The sequence below is a fragment of the Poecilia reticulata genome, chromosome 15, assembly GCF_904066995.2.
Source record: "Poecilia reticulata chromosome 15, P_reticulata-male-v2, whole genome shotgun sequence".
Taxonomy (NCBI): Eukaryota; Metazoa; Chordata; class Actinopteri; order Cyprinodontiformes; family Poeciliidae; genus Poecilia; species Poecilia reticulata.
This window is the reverse complement of record NC_088844.1, coordinates 17401521-17420858: the sequence shown is the minus strand read 5'-3', so window position 1 is coordinate 17420858 and position 19338 is coordinate 17401521. Positions and strand designations below refer to the sequence as shown.

Below are 19338 nucleotides of genomic sequence, written 5' to 3'. Positions count from 1 at the left end.
TAAATATTCTTGGGTTTGTGCCTCTTCAAAGTCCCACTAGAGATTTATCAGTGATGGTCTTCTTGGTGGGGTTCTGAAACTAGTTTTGGTGAAGTTTGATGTATGGTTGGGATCAGTGTCCTGTTTGTAGCTTCATATCACATTCATTCACTGACAGTAATGATTTGTTCCCAGAATTTCTTGACACTAAACTGAATTGATTTTGCTCTCCACAAGCTACAGATTTTCAGTGCCAAAGTTTGTAAAGGAGCCCTTTATTGTAGGTGTTTTGCAGAAGCATTTCAACAAACACCTAATTTTTCCTCTCACTCATTCATAGGTAATTTTATTTAGGTATTTATTCATTGCTCAACTAACTGGAATCCCCAAAACTCTTTGACTTATTTATATAATTGTGAACAAATTGGAGTTAACTTTTCTTGCGGGTTTTGGTCAGTGTACGTCTACATCTTCAGGCATGTCGCCTTTCAATGATGCATCAACTAAACCTTGGGGAAATTGAAACCTCAATGGCCACTGCCACCAAATCTTGATGGTTTGTGGATAACTGTGGATGTTGATGGTGCTTGATTATGATGTAAAAAAACCCCTATGTTTTAAAAGTAAGGTTATTGGTGATAGACCTACCAAAGTATGAGAGGTAAAGCGGTAAAGAAGAGATGAGAGGAAGAAGGATAGAGACAAGGCTTCTCAGAGCATGTGAGTATTTATAGATCAGAAATAGACAGAACCTCTGCCTGGCAGCAGCAGTGTGCTGCTTGTTGCTGTTGCTGATGTCTCTGTAAACATACAGCATATCTCTTGACTCAATGAGAAACATACGGAGTAAATGGGGATTTAGATATTGAGGTAAAGAGGTAGGGAAAACCAATATAATGAGCAAGACAAATCTGCATGGCCAAAACCAAATGTATATCTGTATATCAAAGAGAAAATGAGATTCAAAACATCGCCATTCATAATTAGGCCATTGAGATGTTCCGAGATCTAAAGTCGGATCAGCTCTATCTGCGTTCACAGCTCTCTCTCTCTCTCTCTCTCTCTCTCTCTCTCTCTCTCTGCTTCTGTCTCTTGCCCATACGCTTGCGCGCGTGCCGATCCATGTGAGAGTGCAGACCAAAAAGCGCGCGCTTGCTTCACTCAGCTCGTGGAAGCAGAGAGCGCACAGAGCAACAGCCACAAGGAATAATAAAACACACAGCTTCCTGCTTTCCGCGTATGGCACTTCAAATATGACTTATTAACGGTAGTGTACTTGCAGCCGTCTTCTGACAAAAACGAGAAATTTCAAAAGTCTTTTTTTTCCCCCCAATAAGAAACACTAATCTGTCAACTGCTTACCACAGTTCCACATACCGGTGCAGACTGGGAATATGAAGCAGAAGAACCGTGACCAAAGCTTGTCGGAGTCCAGAGAGCTGGATGGATCTTATGACCAGCTGACGGGTGAGTGAACTTTTAAATTTTACCGTGTGGGAAAAGATTCAATATAACCCGATAGCCTTAGTTGTTTTAACAAGAACTTTAGTCATATATCAATTAGATGAAAAAAGGAAAAATATGTCATGGGCAATTAAAATGATGATTTTTAATATTAAGCTAATTACTACTTTTTATTAGAGTATGTGCGGCTTCCATATTGTGTCTTAGTCCTCTATATTTTTTAAATTGTTATACCTTTTTAGATATTTTACTAAAAAACAACAACAAAACGACATCTATTTATAAGTTACTATATTGAATCTTTTTTCTCAGTGTTGCATGAGATGTACGTATTGTTAAGTGATGCATTTCTTTTCTTTTGAGTATTTTGTGTAATAAAGTGCGAATCATGTTGGCTTGGCTCAGTTATGGGAGACCACCTTTTATTTTTGTCTGTGTGTAAGGCGCTCTGTGTTGAAAACACTTGAATCCCTACCACATTCCTCTACGTTTTTTAGGGAGTTCACTTCAAAGATAAATCTTAAATCCCAGTGAATTTTCCCCACTCTTTCTCACTGCAATAATTAGAGACAAAGATGTTTCGTGAATGAACGCTGTAGCTGCAAACAAATGGTCGATTTAGTTAATTTCAGTGGTTAACTTTGCGTGCGTGTGTGCTGTCTGTCTATGGGTTGAAAACCTCTTCCCAACTTGTCAGATTCCTGATGTGAAACTATGTTTGTGGTGTGTCTACACTTGTGGTATAGTAGATGAGACTTCAAATAATTTAAAAGTCATGACCAGGTAATGGGCAACTTCATATTTTGCCAGCAAGGTAGCCTGTTGACTGAGTGAGCTGAGCTCTCCATTCAGGAGTTGTGGAGGCAAGTAGTTTTGTTAGTGCATTTTTGTGCACAACCTCTGCTATAAGGGGTTTTCTGATCAGAGATCTACAAAGGCAAGAATTTTCTATTATTTCTGATTTATTTTGCCACAGTGAAATGGTTATAGCATACAATATAAAATATTTTAGGAGAGTGTGTACAGGTTTGAATTTAAAGCGTCTTTTCACTCTAACCGGCAGACGATCAAAATTGCAGGTGGAATTAGTAACATTGATTAAATCTTCCTTAAGCTCTCCTTTTAGTGACTGGGATAAAAGAAGCATCAACTTAAGCAAGTATTTCCTCAAAAGTGATACGTTAGGAACAAGAAAGACAGGCAAGTGTAGATTCAAGAGTTTGACAAGAGACAAATTGTGATCACTGGGCAGCTGGATCAGACCATCTCCAAAACAGGACCCCTTTTTGATGTTTATGTTTACTATCAAATATTGTCCAAGAGAGTAATCTCCCTCTATATACGCACCCCGAGGTTGCTTTAAAATTCATCCATGGATGGTGGCGTCCATCTTCACTTCCATAAACATTGTGCTGTTGTGACGTCAACATTCTTCTTCTGTGCGCACGGGTCACTTTGGAGTCATAATCGCTCGCACAGAACTCCGATTGCGATCACATTTAATTAGCAGTATGAAGGATCACGCAAAGAAATCAGATTTCAGCAAAATATCTTAATTGACCTGCTGTGTGAACGGAGCCCAAGACAGACAGACAGACTGACTGACATGAAGACAGAGAGACAAACATTTTAGATGTCATGCAACTTCACGTTGTCCTTGTAATAAGATGCAGATCCTGTTTCATACACACTAGGTCAATCCACCTTGCTTTAACAGCCGGTCTCCCGTGTGCGAGTGTCCACATGAAGTCATAATGCTTTTTTAAAAGTTGAATAATGAATGTGAAAGAGCAGCACTAAGTCGCTCATGGTGCTGGAGCAATTTACTACTTGCAGAGTTAATGACTTTTTCAAAGATGTGAATAGCATGGTCAATTCATCTTTGTAAGACACTGTCAACTCTCCAGCATGCTTATCCCTGGTGGTTTGTGTGGTTATTAAGGCTTGCTCTCAACAAAAGTCGATATAGAGGAGATGAGTTGTAGATGAAGATGTGGAAAAACATGTCTCATTTGTTTTGTGCATATGCCATTCTTAGGTTACAGGTGAATAGTGAGGCAAAGTGCCTCAATATTCACTGAATCTGTAATTTTGACATACATGATTATGTATGTATATTTTTCATTTAGCATAATATTGAGAGTGACTACAGCCATTAAACTAAATAAAATGTTCAAAGAAACCAGGAGCTCCAATGTTTCAGAACAAGCTTGAATGAGTTACACACATGATGTGATTTGTGCTAATTTATACATTTTATCTTTAGTTTTTTTGCACGAGAACAGTTTGTGGTCAGAGTTGATCAAAACACTTTTCCTTCTATCTTCAAATATTTTGAATATGCTCTCTACAGATCTCAGAAATACTGACATCATTAATTTGATAAATGCCTAAAAAGGGAAAATATTTGAGTGCTACATGTGTTCTTTTTTCTACTTTATTGTTTTACATATTGCTTAATTGCATCAACTGTAAAATTAACCTCTTTGAGTGATGCAACAGATTTAAGACTCACCTGCTCTCTCGATGCATACTGCACTTGATCTTGTCAACACAAATCACATAAATCATCACCTAATCTCAGTATAAGATTAAAAACATAATGATTTCTGCAGGGTTGTCTTCAAATAATTAAAAGGCTAGATGGTGATAATATTGGGGAGGCAAACAAAAATCAAGAGCTATAGCAGAATTTCAGGAGTTTTACTATGTAGTTGTTATATATAGGGGCTGATGCTGCTTCTTCTTGTTTTTACTGGTGGTTGGCAAACAGCTGTTTAGTTTCAGGATGTCTCTGTTTTTCAAATAATGCTTAAAAATAATTCAAAAAATTATATGCTTTATCAGTTTCCACAAGGAGAATTTTTTACACTTAGCTACACTTCAATTCAAATACGTTACTGTCATGTTATAACTTTTGTTCTCAATAAAACAAAAGCATGTGTTGTTTTGCAACTGTTTTATTTTCAGATATTTTACAGCTCAAAAATGTTAATGTGTACACTGTTAAAATATATATAATGTATTTTTCTTTCTTGCTCATATACACAACCACAACAGAAAACAACTAATACATAAAATTATTCTTTTAATTAATTAAATGATTAAATGCTAATTAAATGAATTATTCATATATTACTTATGAAACAAATATTAAAAGTATCTTAAAGCTATATTTAATTGAATCAACATTGAATCAAATTGTGACTTAAAGTATCGAAACTGAAGTGTGAGATTCCTAACAATACTCAGCCCTGTTCAAAACCACTACTACGCTTAAAGAAGATGCAACACAGTTTTTTAATGGTTTACTGGCAAAAACTCCAGGAATTGTTCAGACATTAATTGAGAGCAAAATCAGTAACAGCCATGAAAAGCCACATCATTGCTTCTCTAAAAAATATTGATTTAAAAAAACAAAACATACATGGCTTATAAAGGAAAACATATTCTGAAAAGGAAACTCAGACTTTCTAATGAAATTGTATAACACAGCACCTACATGTGGATTTATGCAGAGGGAACGTTTTATAAATAATTTGTGTTACTCTGGTTTGCCGCTTAGTTCTGCGACTCGCTGAAATCTCAAGTCTATTCTTTGTGAACTGCTGGAAATCAGCGACACACAAAACCCTCTGACATCATTAAGGTAATTCTGATATGACTTAAAAACAACAGAAAAAGATGACTAAACAACATTTTATAAAAAGATCTCAAATTGGTGCTTTTGCATATGACAGTTGATTTCATGTAAGTCCCAAGTAAGATAAAAAGTGTTGCAGCATGATGTTAGCGCATTGTTTGTGAACATGGAGGTGGCTTTGTCTCTCTGTGCGTGCGTGCGTGTGCATGTGTGTGTGTGTGGGAAGAACCGCTACAGGTGAGTCATCCCTCTTACTTACCAACGACTTGTGAGTGTAGTGAGAGTGTGTGTATGCGTGCTCAAAGTAAAGCTGACCTGTGTTGCCTAAAGGCAGTGTGGGTGGTCTCCAATTCCAATTTGAGTGAAAATGTAGCCCCTCTAGAAATAACTCCCTCACAGGTTGCCGAGCCGTAATGAAATGAGCTCCGCAGTGCCTTCGCATGTGTCAGGATGTGTGTTAGCATGGCATTCCCCGTTGTCTGTAATAGCGCTGGTTGAGAGATGAGAAGTAATTATAGACGTGCGGTGCAGTAACCTCCTCCTTCACCCCACAAGCCACAATTAGGGCTAATATCATCTGCACACATAATATCTTATGCCATCTGCAGCTTTTGTTTCAACCCTTATTCTGAGTCCAGAATATAACCTCAAATCTATCAGAATTGGTTGATAGCCATTCGGTAGTAATTTTTTGTTTTGTTCTAAAACTATACATTGAATATCAAGTTAAACATTTTAATGTTGAAATCATGTGCTTATCATGACAGAAACTGTTCATGCAAGTTTAAGACTTTATATTTTCTGTTATCACATCTTCTACAATTGTCTGAGCAGCATGATTGCAGAATATGTACATAGGGTTTCAACAAAGATGCATCAGTAGCTCGAGAAGAGAGAACTGAAATCTGATAATTTGAATATAATTTTAGTCCAGTCCTTGAACGCACCATGGCTAGTGCTCTTAAAGTATTTTTTTTGAGTATGCGAGTAGCCCATAGCTGAATTATAGTAGTACATCTTTTGTGTAGACAATTTTCCTCAGCTGAAGTCCTGCACGATATGAAGAAATCTTGTAGTCAGTTTGTTATTGCTGAATATCACTTTCTGAATGTCTTCTCTGAGCTTCATCATCTCATCTAAAAAATATGGCGTGTATTAAGCCATTTGGAGTGTGAATGGATTTCACTGGAAATATGTTTCATGCTATGACTAAATATTGCATCCAAGCAGTCCGTGCTTGGATGCAATATTTTGTGGTATATTTGTGGTATATTAGCACATTTCTTTATCCACACAAATCCAAATAAATGAATCAAATACAACCTTACCTTTAGTGCAAATATAAGTAAGTTGTAGGAACGTGATAGATATTTTATACATTTTACTGTCATATAAAGAATAAATGCAACAAAAAATTATCCTGAGATTGGAACTGGTTACATTTTATTGGCTCTGACCAATGACTTTTAGATGAAATATTGAAATCTAAATTTTTTTGTTTTACAATGCATTAACTGCATCAAAACTATCACCTACTGTTTTGAATGTATAAATACATAGCATGTACTTTAAAGTACCCTTTTTAGCTTATCTGCAATTAGATCAAAGTAAGGTTTCAATTCAGAACTACTAACTCTATCAATGAACCTGTGATACATGTTCTGTTTTATGTGAAATAGTCTTTTTAAAAAAGAAAAACTGGAATTGGTCAAAACTGAAATTGGCATCTCTAACCCAAAAGGAATCTATTAATCGGCACCTACCTTTGAACGTCTGATCGGAGCATCTCTAATCTACAGCCCAAACTGTAAAATTAAATTTTCTATAAACTATAGATAGTTAAATGAGTTGCAAACACTGAGTTTTTGAGTTTATTCATTAGTGTATTCCTTATTGCAATATTTGGATCATGTGACAGAAGTCTCATTGACAAACAGTCTTTATGTTGAGGGCAGCAAGTGATTGTGTGAACTATGAGCACATCCAGTAGGTATGCCTGAGGAGCGGCCTGTCACTGTCACTGTTTCTTTTCTTCTGAGTTTCATTTTGGCCAACAGTGTTGCACTCCCTTTTGGACTGTTGAGTATTCCCCTTCCCAATGCCTGGCTTAGAGACAAGTCTCGACAACCTGAAATGTCAGACAGAGTTCCAGCGTTTGACAACTGAGTATGTGCAGGGTCTCGTCATTCAGAAATTTAACATATCCAAGGTTTGTAAGAACACGAAGTGGCAATATTTTTACCCTGGTGACTGAACTGGTTTTTGCCATTTTTTTACTCCACTTGAAATGTTTGTTCTGTCTTCATAAGAACTAAATGGGGGTGGAAATTTTATAAATGTGACCTAATTTAGTTAAAGATGTCCCCAAAGGTAAAACTTGTAGTTTATTTGTAAATGTCTGAATGTTTGAATCTTAATATTTGAAGGATAATTGCACATTTAATTGTTTATACCTATGACTGTGAGACACGATGGAGTGGTCAGGGTTTAGACAGGCTAGACAATAATCCCTAGCGCACCATCATATATCTGTCAAGGAACTCTTAATTTAGATCACTGGTTCTTAACCTTTTTTGAGGTACCGAACCCACCAGTTTCATATGCGCATTCACTGAACCCTTCTGTAGTGATAAATAAAATATGATTTTTTTCCCCAAATTCAAGACATATGGGTGACCCTACTAGAGTCTAGTTGGGTCACCCCTAGATTACTAAGTCTTCTTAAAAGGTAGAGTCTCTGAGAACAGTTCTTCAAACTATAGTCAGTGTTTTCAGCACAGTTGAGCTGACTGTCCAGGAACGACCCAAGGTATTTAAAATTTGCCACAGTTTCAACAAGTTGGCCATCGAGAGAAACTGGAACCACTTTAAGGTCTCGTTTAGATCATTTAATTAGCTCTACATTCTTAAGAGAATGAAAAGTTTATAATAAATAATAAAGACTTTGCGGTATTCTGATTTAGTAATGTAATTATATTAGTTGTGTTACCACCCCCCGCCACTAGAGGCAGTAGCAACCCCGAACGTAACGTGATCCTCTGATTGGCTAAGTTATGTAACGTGATCCTCTGCAGCAAGTGATGGCAAAGCGGGGCATCATCACGACTTTACACAAGTGTGTCTTTAACTCCGCGGCAGAGGCTCCGCCGAACCCCTGAGACCGACTCACCGAACCCCTGGGGTTTGATCGAACCCAGGTTAAGAACCACTGATTTAGATGAAGAAAGATAATTATGAGCAAAGCTAAAATTGTCCAGGTGAATGTTTTCACCGGCCTGGAAGCTGCATGACAACCTCTGCTCTGTGACAGAAAGAACTGCTCCTACATTACATTTAATTTGGTTGAGTGAGCTGATTCCAGAACATAGATGGCTTTAAGAGATCTTGGTTCGACACGTTTTGCTGCAACAAGAATCTTAATGACCACTGGTGCTCCTTAAAATGCTTGAAATAATGTGGTATTGCATGTGCCAGGACATCCGTGGTGCATTTGTCTCATTGAGGACCTTCTCTCTGCTGAGGTTGGAATCACTGATTTGACATGAAACAATCTCTACATGGAGTGGTACTTAGAATAGGTCACTTGGGTTTCCCTGTCGCAGTGGTTACATTACTGAGGGGGCAAAGAGAATTTGGATGATAAAGAATGTGAAGAAGTGAACATGGCACTCTCTCAAAACCACAACCAAGAAACGTGTCTTATGGACTCGCACTGAAACATCTTTACATAATAAAACACATACATTTTTCTTAGTTTTGCTAAATAATAAATTTTTTTATTGGCTGTATATAAATCTATTAAATGTGTTGCTACTTTTGGAACATGAGACTGTGACATCATTCCTGGTGCTATTGCTCACTACATTTGCCATATGTGATCTGAATACAAACTAAAGAGGCAGTAATTATGCCAAAACATAATTCAAAAGTAAATCAGGACTTGATGTTTTACAAACTGCACTTAAATTCTATGCGTTTGAATTTTTTTATTAGCTGGCCTAAGGGAAATCCAAAAATCATTTATCCTAGATAAAAGCCAGAATTATGACTGAAGTCATTTTCATTTTTAGAGATATTTTTTTAAAATTTCCTCAAAGTTTGCAGGTCCCCTCGTGCACAAGCACATTTTCTGGACACGAGTATTCAACAGGACTGAGTTTAACGCTTTACTTTGTTCTCTTTGACCAATCGAAACTAATTTACCTTTTTACTTGCAGTCATTCAGGTCCAAACTAACTTCCTGACTGAGGTCTTAAAATTTATCTTCAACATTTCCATATATTCTTCTCTTATCTATTTTGTGAAGTCCACAACCCCTCCTGCAGCAAAACATTCCCACAGCATGATGCTGCCTTCCACGTGCTTCAAACCCAATGTTGTGTTCGTAAACGTTCAACAAATTAAGATCACTGTCTCTGAGCACACTTGCTGACTGTAAATTGGCTTGTCAATTTTGTGTTTGCATTTCTGTTTATTCTTCCTGAGTTACCTAATAGTCCATGTTAGTACAGGCCTTGTTTCGCTGTGGATGGCGGCAATATGTCGTCTGCCTCAGCGATCGTCTTCATTAGTTTTTTTTCTAAGTTAATTTAGCAAAACTGACTCTGACTCAGAATTAATAAAAAAAAAAAACTGAAACAATGGAGACTAACAATGTTATTTCACAAACTAAATTAGAATAAATCAGACTCAGACTCCAACTCCAGAAAATTATGATGACCTCTCGTAGATTAAATTCCATCAATTTAATTGCTTCATCATAAAGGAAAGCTATTTAATTACGTAGAAAAGTTTTTTTTTTTTTCACTTGTTTAAAGTCTGTTCAACTCATTATTTAGCAGAGCCAAAGGGCAACATGGAAGAGCTGAGATGCAGACACTGGTACATTTGCATTTGTCTGCCAAGTCTTAATTACACTCCCTGACCCTGTCTTTTATGTCTTGCTTTAAAAGCTCTTCTTACCCATCAAATTCTGGTAATGAGCAACTATTTCTATTATGTTTATTGTTAAGTAGCAGTCAGAATCCTCAGAGCTAAGATTCCTCCGACTCTTGAAAAATTTGGCTCGTTTAGATAATTCTGTCTCCCTATGATCCTTATTGTTTCAGTCTCAAATATACCCTTTTACTTCATATTTGATATTATTTAATATATATATAACAAACTTTCTTGCAGTTTACTTTGCCCCACGTATCTGTGTCAGTTCCTTGCTGTCTCATTGTCAGTTCTCTAACTTGCATCCTGACCCTCATCCTGCCTTTCCTGTCCAGCTGTGTGAAACCACAGTGCAACCGTAGCTTAATAGGGTGGGAAGCCAGAATCAATCCTAACGAGATTTAATCTTTGATAGAATCTACGGAAGGCCAGACGATCGTTAATTAAAATCAGACCCGCTTCCCTCTCTCGTAGTGGCACAACCTCTTGTTATTCTGGGCTCCTTCTCTGCACACACATCCATTCAGAAATGTGTGCAGGCAGCAAGGACATGAATGTAGTTGGCAGGATGAAGATCAAAGCAACAGGTGTTTTAAAATGGAGTTGGAAAACTGAATTAGCCAAGAAAGATTTCAGAATAACGTGGATAAAAGAAAACGTTTGTTTTGAGGTTTTGCTTGTTTTGTTCGATGCTGGGGCCGCGTCAGAGACATTTATCAACTTGAGTGATTGACAGGAAGCGTGTCAAACTGTGACAGAGCCCCGTGTCGTTCACTGTGGGCCCTTCTCTTGCTTCGCTGCTCCGTCAGTCACAGCATCTGATATGCATTAGAGGATGATTTTCTGTCCATTAGCTCAGCCACTTTCCATTAGATGGAGAGTAACTCATCAGTATGAGGAACAGTAGATGTTCAAATAGTACAATGCTGCATGTACAAGTTACACGACTGTCCTTCAATATACCCTTTCAATCCTTTTATATAAATGTCTAAAGAACAGAAAATCCCCTAAAACTCTCCTCTTTGTATTTTCTTTTGCAAGAAAAGTGATTGCTGTGTGTGTAGTCTGTGTGAGGAGTCATCTATATTAGTGTGGAGGATGTCTGAAGGGTATGTATAACAAGTGTAATGTTTTTCCCAAATTATCTGGAGAGTGTGTGTGTGTGTCTGGTTGAATGTGTAAAGGATAGCTGTAACCAAAAACAAAAGTTTGGTTTTATAGAAAATCATCTTTTGATTTTGTGTGATGATGAACACTAATGCAAAAAATGACAAATTAATGATTACTTCACCATCTGAATGCACTAATCAGCAGATGACCAGGAATTACTTAAAACATTTATGTTTATACAGTGAACAATAAAAATGATGCAAAAATGTCAAGCTACATATATAGCTCGACTATGCACTGACTAATTGGTCGAGGCTCCTTTTGCATTAATTACAACATCATGCAGGTGATCATCTTTTGGCTCTGCTGAGATGTCGAGAAAGTAGCTTTAACCACATCCTTCAGTTTATCTTTGTTGGTGCATCTGGTTTCTCCCATCTTCCTCTTTTCAATACTGCATAGATTCTCAGCTTGGGTTTTCCACCAAATCAATTTCACTTCTTAACTGGCTCTGTAAAAAAAAAAAAAGGGGTTGCTTTTCCACAGCATGAGAGCCAAGCCGGACCCCCATTATTGCATCATTATAAACGCCTTGTTTATGGCTGTGGTTGATCGTTCCTGTTTTATTTTGTGCTTTGTATTGTATGGAGACAGTTTAACTGCACAAATTAGTAACCATGCTGACACAGGCCCTATTATCACCACCTTTATTTATGAACTCTTTTTTTAATCTACAGGTAATGCTTGTGAATGCGTCACAATCCTTAGCATCTGATTTCTGATCCCCAACAGCAGCATTGGAAACCTTTAGAGCAACGCTTATTAAACAAAAAAAAAACAAAACAAAAAAACTGCTGATATTAAAAAAACCTAAAGTGTTAAAAACCAGAGTAGGAAATGATGTAAATGGAATAATGAAAAAAAATCAAATAAGAGCAGTGCTGCTAAAACTGTTACTCTGATTTTCAAGCATATTTTTTCTGACAATACAAGGCTGCAAAAACAGAAGCGAAGAGCAGGTACATATATGTTTGCACCGTCAAGAAAGGGAGCACAGTGGGAATAGTTGGATCAATATCTGCCAATGAGTCCATTGGTCAAGATATACTTGGGACAGTAGTAATGAGAGGTAATGTTGCTGCTTGAAAAAGTTTAACTTGGATTGAAAATCCCAAACGTCGGTCATAATTATGCTGCCTGTTAAATATGCAGTGTGCAAATAAATAAGTTTTCATTAATCAATATTTACTGTTTGTATTAACTGTATAAAAATGGTGTTTTATTTTATTCCATGTCAAATGACACTGAAATAGCTTACCATTTGGGAATTGGTGGCTTGTCAAAATTAATCATTTACATGGGAGAAGTAAATTTCATATGCATTTACATCTCTAATTTATGTAAACAGTTTTTATTAGGAAAAAACAAATATTTTCACACACATTTAGAATACTCCAGTTTTAATATATTGGTAGGTACGGGGAAAAATATTACTTTACAATAAAATGATGTGTGGAGAACAAGCTACAAACTGCAATAACCATGTCTTCAGTTTTACAGATTTTCTGTCAAGATACTTCATAATCTGAATTGGAGAAAATTATAAAAAGGTGTGAAAAATGATTGACAAAACAATAGTAGGACAATTATTAACTGTACTTGCACTCATATACATGTTCGTTAAATAGTTAATATATTTTAACTATTTACTTTAAGTTTCAGTTACTGAGTGTTTTTTTAATATATAAAATTTATACATTTAACTTTTAAATAAACATGTTGTCTATAACTTTTTAGGAACAATCAAGTTTTATATGTTAATTAAAAAAAATCTTTAGGGGACTGCTTCCAGTCCAAATAATCCTCAGAATTAAATACAAATGAGGTATATTTGTGTTTCTCAATGTATTCACAATAAACTTTGGGGTATAAAACTGTTTCTTATCTTTTAATACCCAAAGAATATTACATACAGAGGACAGATCTGAAAATTTTTCAATTACTGTATTATGTACTGGAATGTAAGGACTTATATGCGTTCCTCCAGCACTTGGCCTTGGTAATTTCTGCTTGACTATATGTTGACAAGGCAGATGAGTTGGAAATAAATTGTAATAGTGAGATAAAATCGATAATAAAAATCCAATTTGAATTTGCTCCCCATGTCGCACGTTGCATGGTGAGCAGAAATTGTTAAGCCAGCATCATTAGCTCCCTGGCAGGGCTTCGCTGCCCTCGCCCTGGCCTTAAAACGACTTCCTTCATCATCGCTGTATTGTCAGCCTGAGGCCAGGTTGTCAGAGGAGACAATTCCTGACAGCCCGGTCTTTATCTTTCCCTGGAGACGCTGAAGTCAGCCGAACTCTCCACCAGCTAAGTATGCACACCCTGACAAGGTAGCAGAAAATGAAACCAATTTCATTTCGGAGGCTATCTGGTTCAAGGTATTATTACAACTGTGTGCAAGGAGGATTTTGAGAAATGGTAAACTGCTGATGTAGGAATAATGTGCTCAGCTTCACTAAACTTTTTGAGTGTGTGTGCAGACTTAAACCGTGCTGTATTTTCAGGCTGACACACCAAACTAGTTTCTGGCATTATCTAATGATGCATACCTTTAAATTAGTTGGCTTTAATAATCTGCTTTGCACTTGCTTGTTCTGGTTGTTTGCTTGTTGACTGTGGGGCTTGAAAATCCTATTTTCCCGCTTGCTTTCTCCCTCCGGCGCCTGTAAACCGATTACTCACAAAGCAACTTGGCATTCCAGAAGTGCCTCTCCCGGGGCACCACGGTCTGGCACAGGGATTCAGAAGAGTGAATGGAGTCCGCTAATCAGCACACACATTGACAGAGGCTCACAAAGTCCAACAAAGGCAACTTTGATTGATTGGTGGAGTGACAGCCTTGACAGCGATGGGATCATTACCGGCCCGGAGCAGTAACACAGTTTCGGACAGTAAATCTGGTTCTGAACCTGAGGTTGTGTACAAAAAAGAAACAAAGAGAGACACTTAAGTTTTAAAAAAGAACAGAAAGTGACATTCATGTTTTCCTGCTTTATGATTTGTTTTAGTAGTAAGATTGACAAAGGATGTTGGATGTTAATAATTGTACATGTTATATTTATGAAAATAACTTGATGGATAACAGATGGGTGGAAAATAAAAAATATATATATTTAGGGGTTGTTAAACCTCCAAATCTTATTTAAATATTTTTTTAAGGGTAAAACATAAATTACACTTGACACGATTTTTAAAGCAGATGATTTTTAAACAAACTTTTCAGAAAGAAAATCAGAAAAGCACTCTTTGGCTGCGTTCACACAGCAGGTTATGTGAGCTAGGTATTCTTTAAACTATTAGCAAAAGGTTTCTGTATTGTTGTACTATGTTTTACCTTGTATGTGTTATCTGTCAATGCAAGACCTCTTCTGATGTCTGTGTATTGCTTTCATGAATCCTTTACCTATGAAGACAAACTCAAGCAGTTTTTTATGGTGTCTGAGCCAAATAAATGACAGATTCTCAATATTCTTACTACACTGTGTGTAACATTAGGATTAGGGGATGTTTTAGAGCCAAACTTTCATGTGAGAAATCTGCTGTGAGTGTTGAATGATTTAACATAGCAATGTAGGCAATAATCTGTTAAATATTATCAAGGAGTGTCTTGCTCAATTGTATATTTGTTTATGACATTTTTCATCTCAAGTGGCTATTCACTTCTATGTTGAAATATAGGCAGACTGTGCTTGACACAATGCAGTTTCATTTCTTTGATAGCGTGCCAATTTGTTATGTCTCCAAGTTATTGCTCTGAGACACAATTTCTCTTGACACCTTTCTCCTCTTAAATGGGTAAGTCACCATATTAATCTTAATTGTTAACTAGAGTAGCTGAAGAAATTGCTATTATCACTTTGGTCTTGGGTGGTCATAACCCACTGCATTGATGTCTGAGTTTAATATTCTCTGTGCAACATCATAATTTTTTAATATACTATCTGATAGCTTTCTCTACATATTTCAGTGCTTTGACTAATCTTCATACAAAAAAGTGACATTAATTTCATGCTTTAGTAAATGGGTGCATTTGCAGTATATAAAAAGAAAAACTGTTTCAAAATAAAAATCTTTCTGCTTACCATCTAGAAACCAACTGTAATTAAAAAAATATTAAAAACTTTTAATGAATGTCATAATTAAAACTTGGAGAGTCCCGAATTAACACCTGTCTGAGGATTGCTTTCATAAGCTCAAGATGTTTGCATTTAATGAGTGTAAATTAGGCAGACGAGCACGTTCTACTGCGTTCACAAAAAGTCATTAAGAGGGGTAACGATTATTAATGAGGGCCACACAAATTCCACGTAGTGAAATATGGGCCTGTTGTTTTGTTCCCGCTTGTTCACAACAGAGACAGAGGCTTTCCTGGATTTCTGGCATCAAAGTACAAGCGTGGCAGCATTTTTGAGTTGGCTCATCATCTTGGAAGAAAAACAAGATGAGTTTTGGGCATAAATCCTTATTATGTAAGTTAATATGAGTGGCTGATTCTTACAACGGTTCAACCTGCCAATAAATGTGTTAAATGTAGTGTGCAGCAGTGTGTTTGGACTTGACATAAGGGAAACGTCCCATTTTTCTCTCTTTGTCGAATTACTGCTCACCTGGCCTATTTATCTTTTTTTAATATTTTTGGTCTGGTTTTGAACGTTTCTGGTTTCCTACCAGAATATTCATACCTCAAACCGTCTGTGGCTGTTAGACTTTTAGAAACACTAAACATCCAAGATTGTATCATGTATCACGAGTAAACGTAGAATCCAATAACCATATTTGTTTTTAAATCATTCCTCTGGTGTTGAGTTTCACAAAACAAGTTTTAGGTTATTTGTAAGGGAAATCATAGGATGTTTCTGCCAGGCATTTTTTTACAATATAAAACAAATACACAGTGGGTACAGTCTACATTCTGCTAAATCTTTTTCTATAGTTTTAAATGCAACAGCAGCAGCATATTTTTTACAATCTTTATGATGTTGAATTTCTGAAATTTAGTACAGGTGGTAATAGGACACGCACCTTACAAAAACTCCACTTTCATCTAATCAGTTCAGAATATTTTTTCCAAAGTCATAAGTGTCACTTTGTTCTCGATGTGTTGTTTTTACACAATAACTTTGGTTATTCTTATCTGCTACTGAAATTTGTTTCATTTGATCATTTCAGTGGGACAAAAAGCAAGAAAATGAAGAAACTTGCAGGTGTCTCATGGTGCTTTTTGACTAGAATTTGAATTGGAGTTTGTTTACTTTTTATCTTGCTGTTTGTGTCAAGCGCTGCTTTTGTGACGATCTGTGTTTTTGTGTATTTTTTTCTTGGTTTTTCTGTGCCGTTCCCCTGTGATGTCCTGTCCTCCCTTTTGATTGATCCCAGCTGTGTTTAGTTTCCTGATTGCCCTCCCTGTGTATTTAAACCTACCTGTTGTCTTTGTCTCTTGTCGGATCCTAACGTCGCGCGTCTAACGTTGATGCTCTCCAGTTGAACTGCGACGTCCTGGTTAGCGTTAGCTGTCATTTTCAGTCTTCTGTGTATAAGTAGCTACCGGTAATTAGCTGTGTGCTATACTCTCTGCCGTGAGTATAGCAGAGAGTATAGCACACAGTACTGGACTGTACTGGACTGTTTGCGCTTTCATCATTAAATTCATCATTTTCTCTACAACCTGGGTCTCTGCATTCAATCTCACCACCTCCAAACCACCAATCATGACAGATTTAAGTGCTTGCCTTATTAAATTGTTTGTAAGCCCGGTCTGCAATATTAAGACAAACACTAATGTTTAGGCTGTGTTAACAGAAAATTTGGACCAGTGTGTTATTGTGTCCTTGTAACTGTCAAACAGTAACTTGTTCTAATTTTATTATGACATAGAAACAGCAGGTCACAAGCCTGAACTGCATCATTAGCACATATTCTGACTTTACTCGTTTTCTATTATGCTTCCATTTGGTGTCGATCAAGAGTAAAGCAGAAAAGTACAACCTCCATCAGCTGCATGAGTGAAGAGAAAGAAAACTTTACTTTTTATTAGCGAGTCATTCACGAAATGTTGTAGGATAATACATTTCTAGTTGACAAGTTCAATATGTTGTGAGAATAAATGATGTTTGTGTGAACCTCTGACACACATTATTAGGCAAGCTCCCAGTGTTATATTTGTGCGTCTTGCTAGTCGTTCTGCTTGAGAATTGATTAGGTTAGAAACTCCTGGTACAACAGCAAAGTTGTACCATTATTTTGTTATGTGTAAGGAGTATTTCTTTAAATGAGTCGCAGTTTGTAGTATCTCATTTTTTACTGTTACTATTACAACTACTATGACAATCACACACTTTTAATGAACTAAGTGCAACTTGTGTCTTCAGCTAGTGAGTGTTGAAGAACAGTGGACTGTTTTTTATTTACACCTGTTTGCTTTTCGCTGTTTGCTGCATGTTTGTGCCTCTCGGCCGCCGTACTTGTATCAAACTCCAAAGCTGTAAGCACAAATGCTGATTATTCCTATTAATCCTGTCGCATTTCTTATACTTGATTGAGTTTGTTGTTTAAAAGTACCAACAAATATAAGTTTTCTATCATCATTCAGAAATAAAAGTGTGATTCAGAGTTATTCAGTTGATCTGTAAGTATTTCATTTATGATTTAGGATGACACATACAAATGTACTCTTTGTGAAGTCAATCCAACAATCTTTATCCGCTGCATTTGTGTGTGAGTGACTGAGACGGAGAACAAAAGAGGACGATTGAAGTGATCTCTGGAGGCCCTCTCAATCACTGCTGATTGTGCTCATGATATGAATGAAACTGATAAGAATTGTTTGGCCTCAAATCAGCCTCTCTCTTTCTGTTTTGATTAAATTCTTCTGCACAAAAAGAGGAGGAAAGATCTCAGGTGAAATTAAAAGTGATGCAGGCAGTGGCCCAGACAAAACCACAGACATAAAATGCCACAGGCTGCAAAGCAACACACATTCAATAAAGCCAGATGTCAGCATGCAGGTCAGACAGTCAAATAACATCAAACTAGAAGAGCACTGAAATCATCCTCTCTTTTGCCACGTCTCCAATAAAAGACAGAGAATTAAATCAAAGTTTTATAAACTAATGCAGCCTCCATTTAGTGAGGTGTACAACTTGATTCTAATACTGACTGAGTCAACTGAGGCCAGGCGATTCATGTGCACGCACGCACGCACGCACGCACGCACGCACACATGCACGGACACATGCACGCACACACATGCAGAAAAGAGGTGAGACTGATGCCTGCTGATTTGTTGATCCAGGACTTTATTGCCACAGCTGCTCACTGTCATCTCTTCCAAGCAGCCAGAAAAGGACGGCTGTCATCATGCACCCATGTTGGTATAATGCTTATAGGGAATATTTTTAGTTAGTCTCACATTCTGGGCTTGAATGAAGTGTACTACAACCAAGGTGGGCAAAGTGAGGTGAAGAGTGTACGTGCTTTTATGCTGTTGTGCAAGGTGAAGCTTATTTTTAAAGTTCTGCCCCTGAGGCTGTTTTGAATGATCAGCCTTCACAGGTCCCTTCAAATTGTTAGAATACAAATTATTACTATTAAAATGAAAACTATTCAATTCCCTTGAAATGTTTTAAATTGCAAACACAACCTTTAATTTATCTTAATTGGGTTTTTATTTGTGAAAGTTCAACTCGTAGTATTAAATGATTGTGAAACTGAAGGGACAAAATATACCTACAGTTTTCAAGTTTTTTTCTAATCTAAAACTTTTTACTTTACTTTGTATTCAGCCCCTCAGAGTTGATGCTAAGTAGAACCAGCATACTACCCATACAACCAGGTAGGCCTGTCGCGATAAACAATAAATCAATTAATCGCACGATAAATTAAACCTATCAACCTCATTTTAATTATCGGCTTTATCGTCTCTTCCTGCCGTTTTTTCTTTCTGTTGCTGACACTGAATGAAAAAAGGCTCTGCTCCGGTGCTCTCCACTAACCCTCCCTTCCTCATTTCCTTTGTGTAATGTCCAGCGCACACTACATGAGTTGTCGGCCCATTTTCTAAACCTGAGAGACACATTAGCCGACAGAAATCCTAACGGTTCGATCGGGTTCGTAGCGCCATGTGGTGTCCAGCCACATGGGCA

General features: G+C 37.0%; 1 protein-coding gene across 2 annotated transcripts in view; it reads left to right on the top strand.

Moving 5' to 3' along the window:
- The first annotated feature begins 1107 nt into the window (after positions 1 to 1107).
- Positions 1108 to 19338, top strand: part of LOC103476925 (A-type potassium channel modulatory protein KCNIP2) — a 98342-nt gene continuing 80111 nt past the window's right edge. For both annotated transcript variants that reach the window (XM_008429677.3, XM_008429672.3), the window contains exons 1-2: positions 1108 to 1246; positions 1347 to 1446. In XM_008429677.3, coding sequence (XP_008427899.1) covers positions 1374 to 1446 — 73 coding nt within the window. In that variant the 5' untranslated portion in view covers positions 1108 to 1246; positions 1347 to 1373. The remainder of the gene's footprint in view (positions 1247 to 1346; positions 1447 to 19338) is intronic.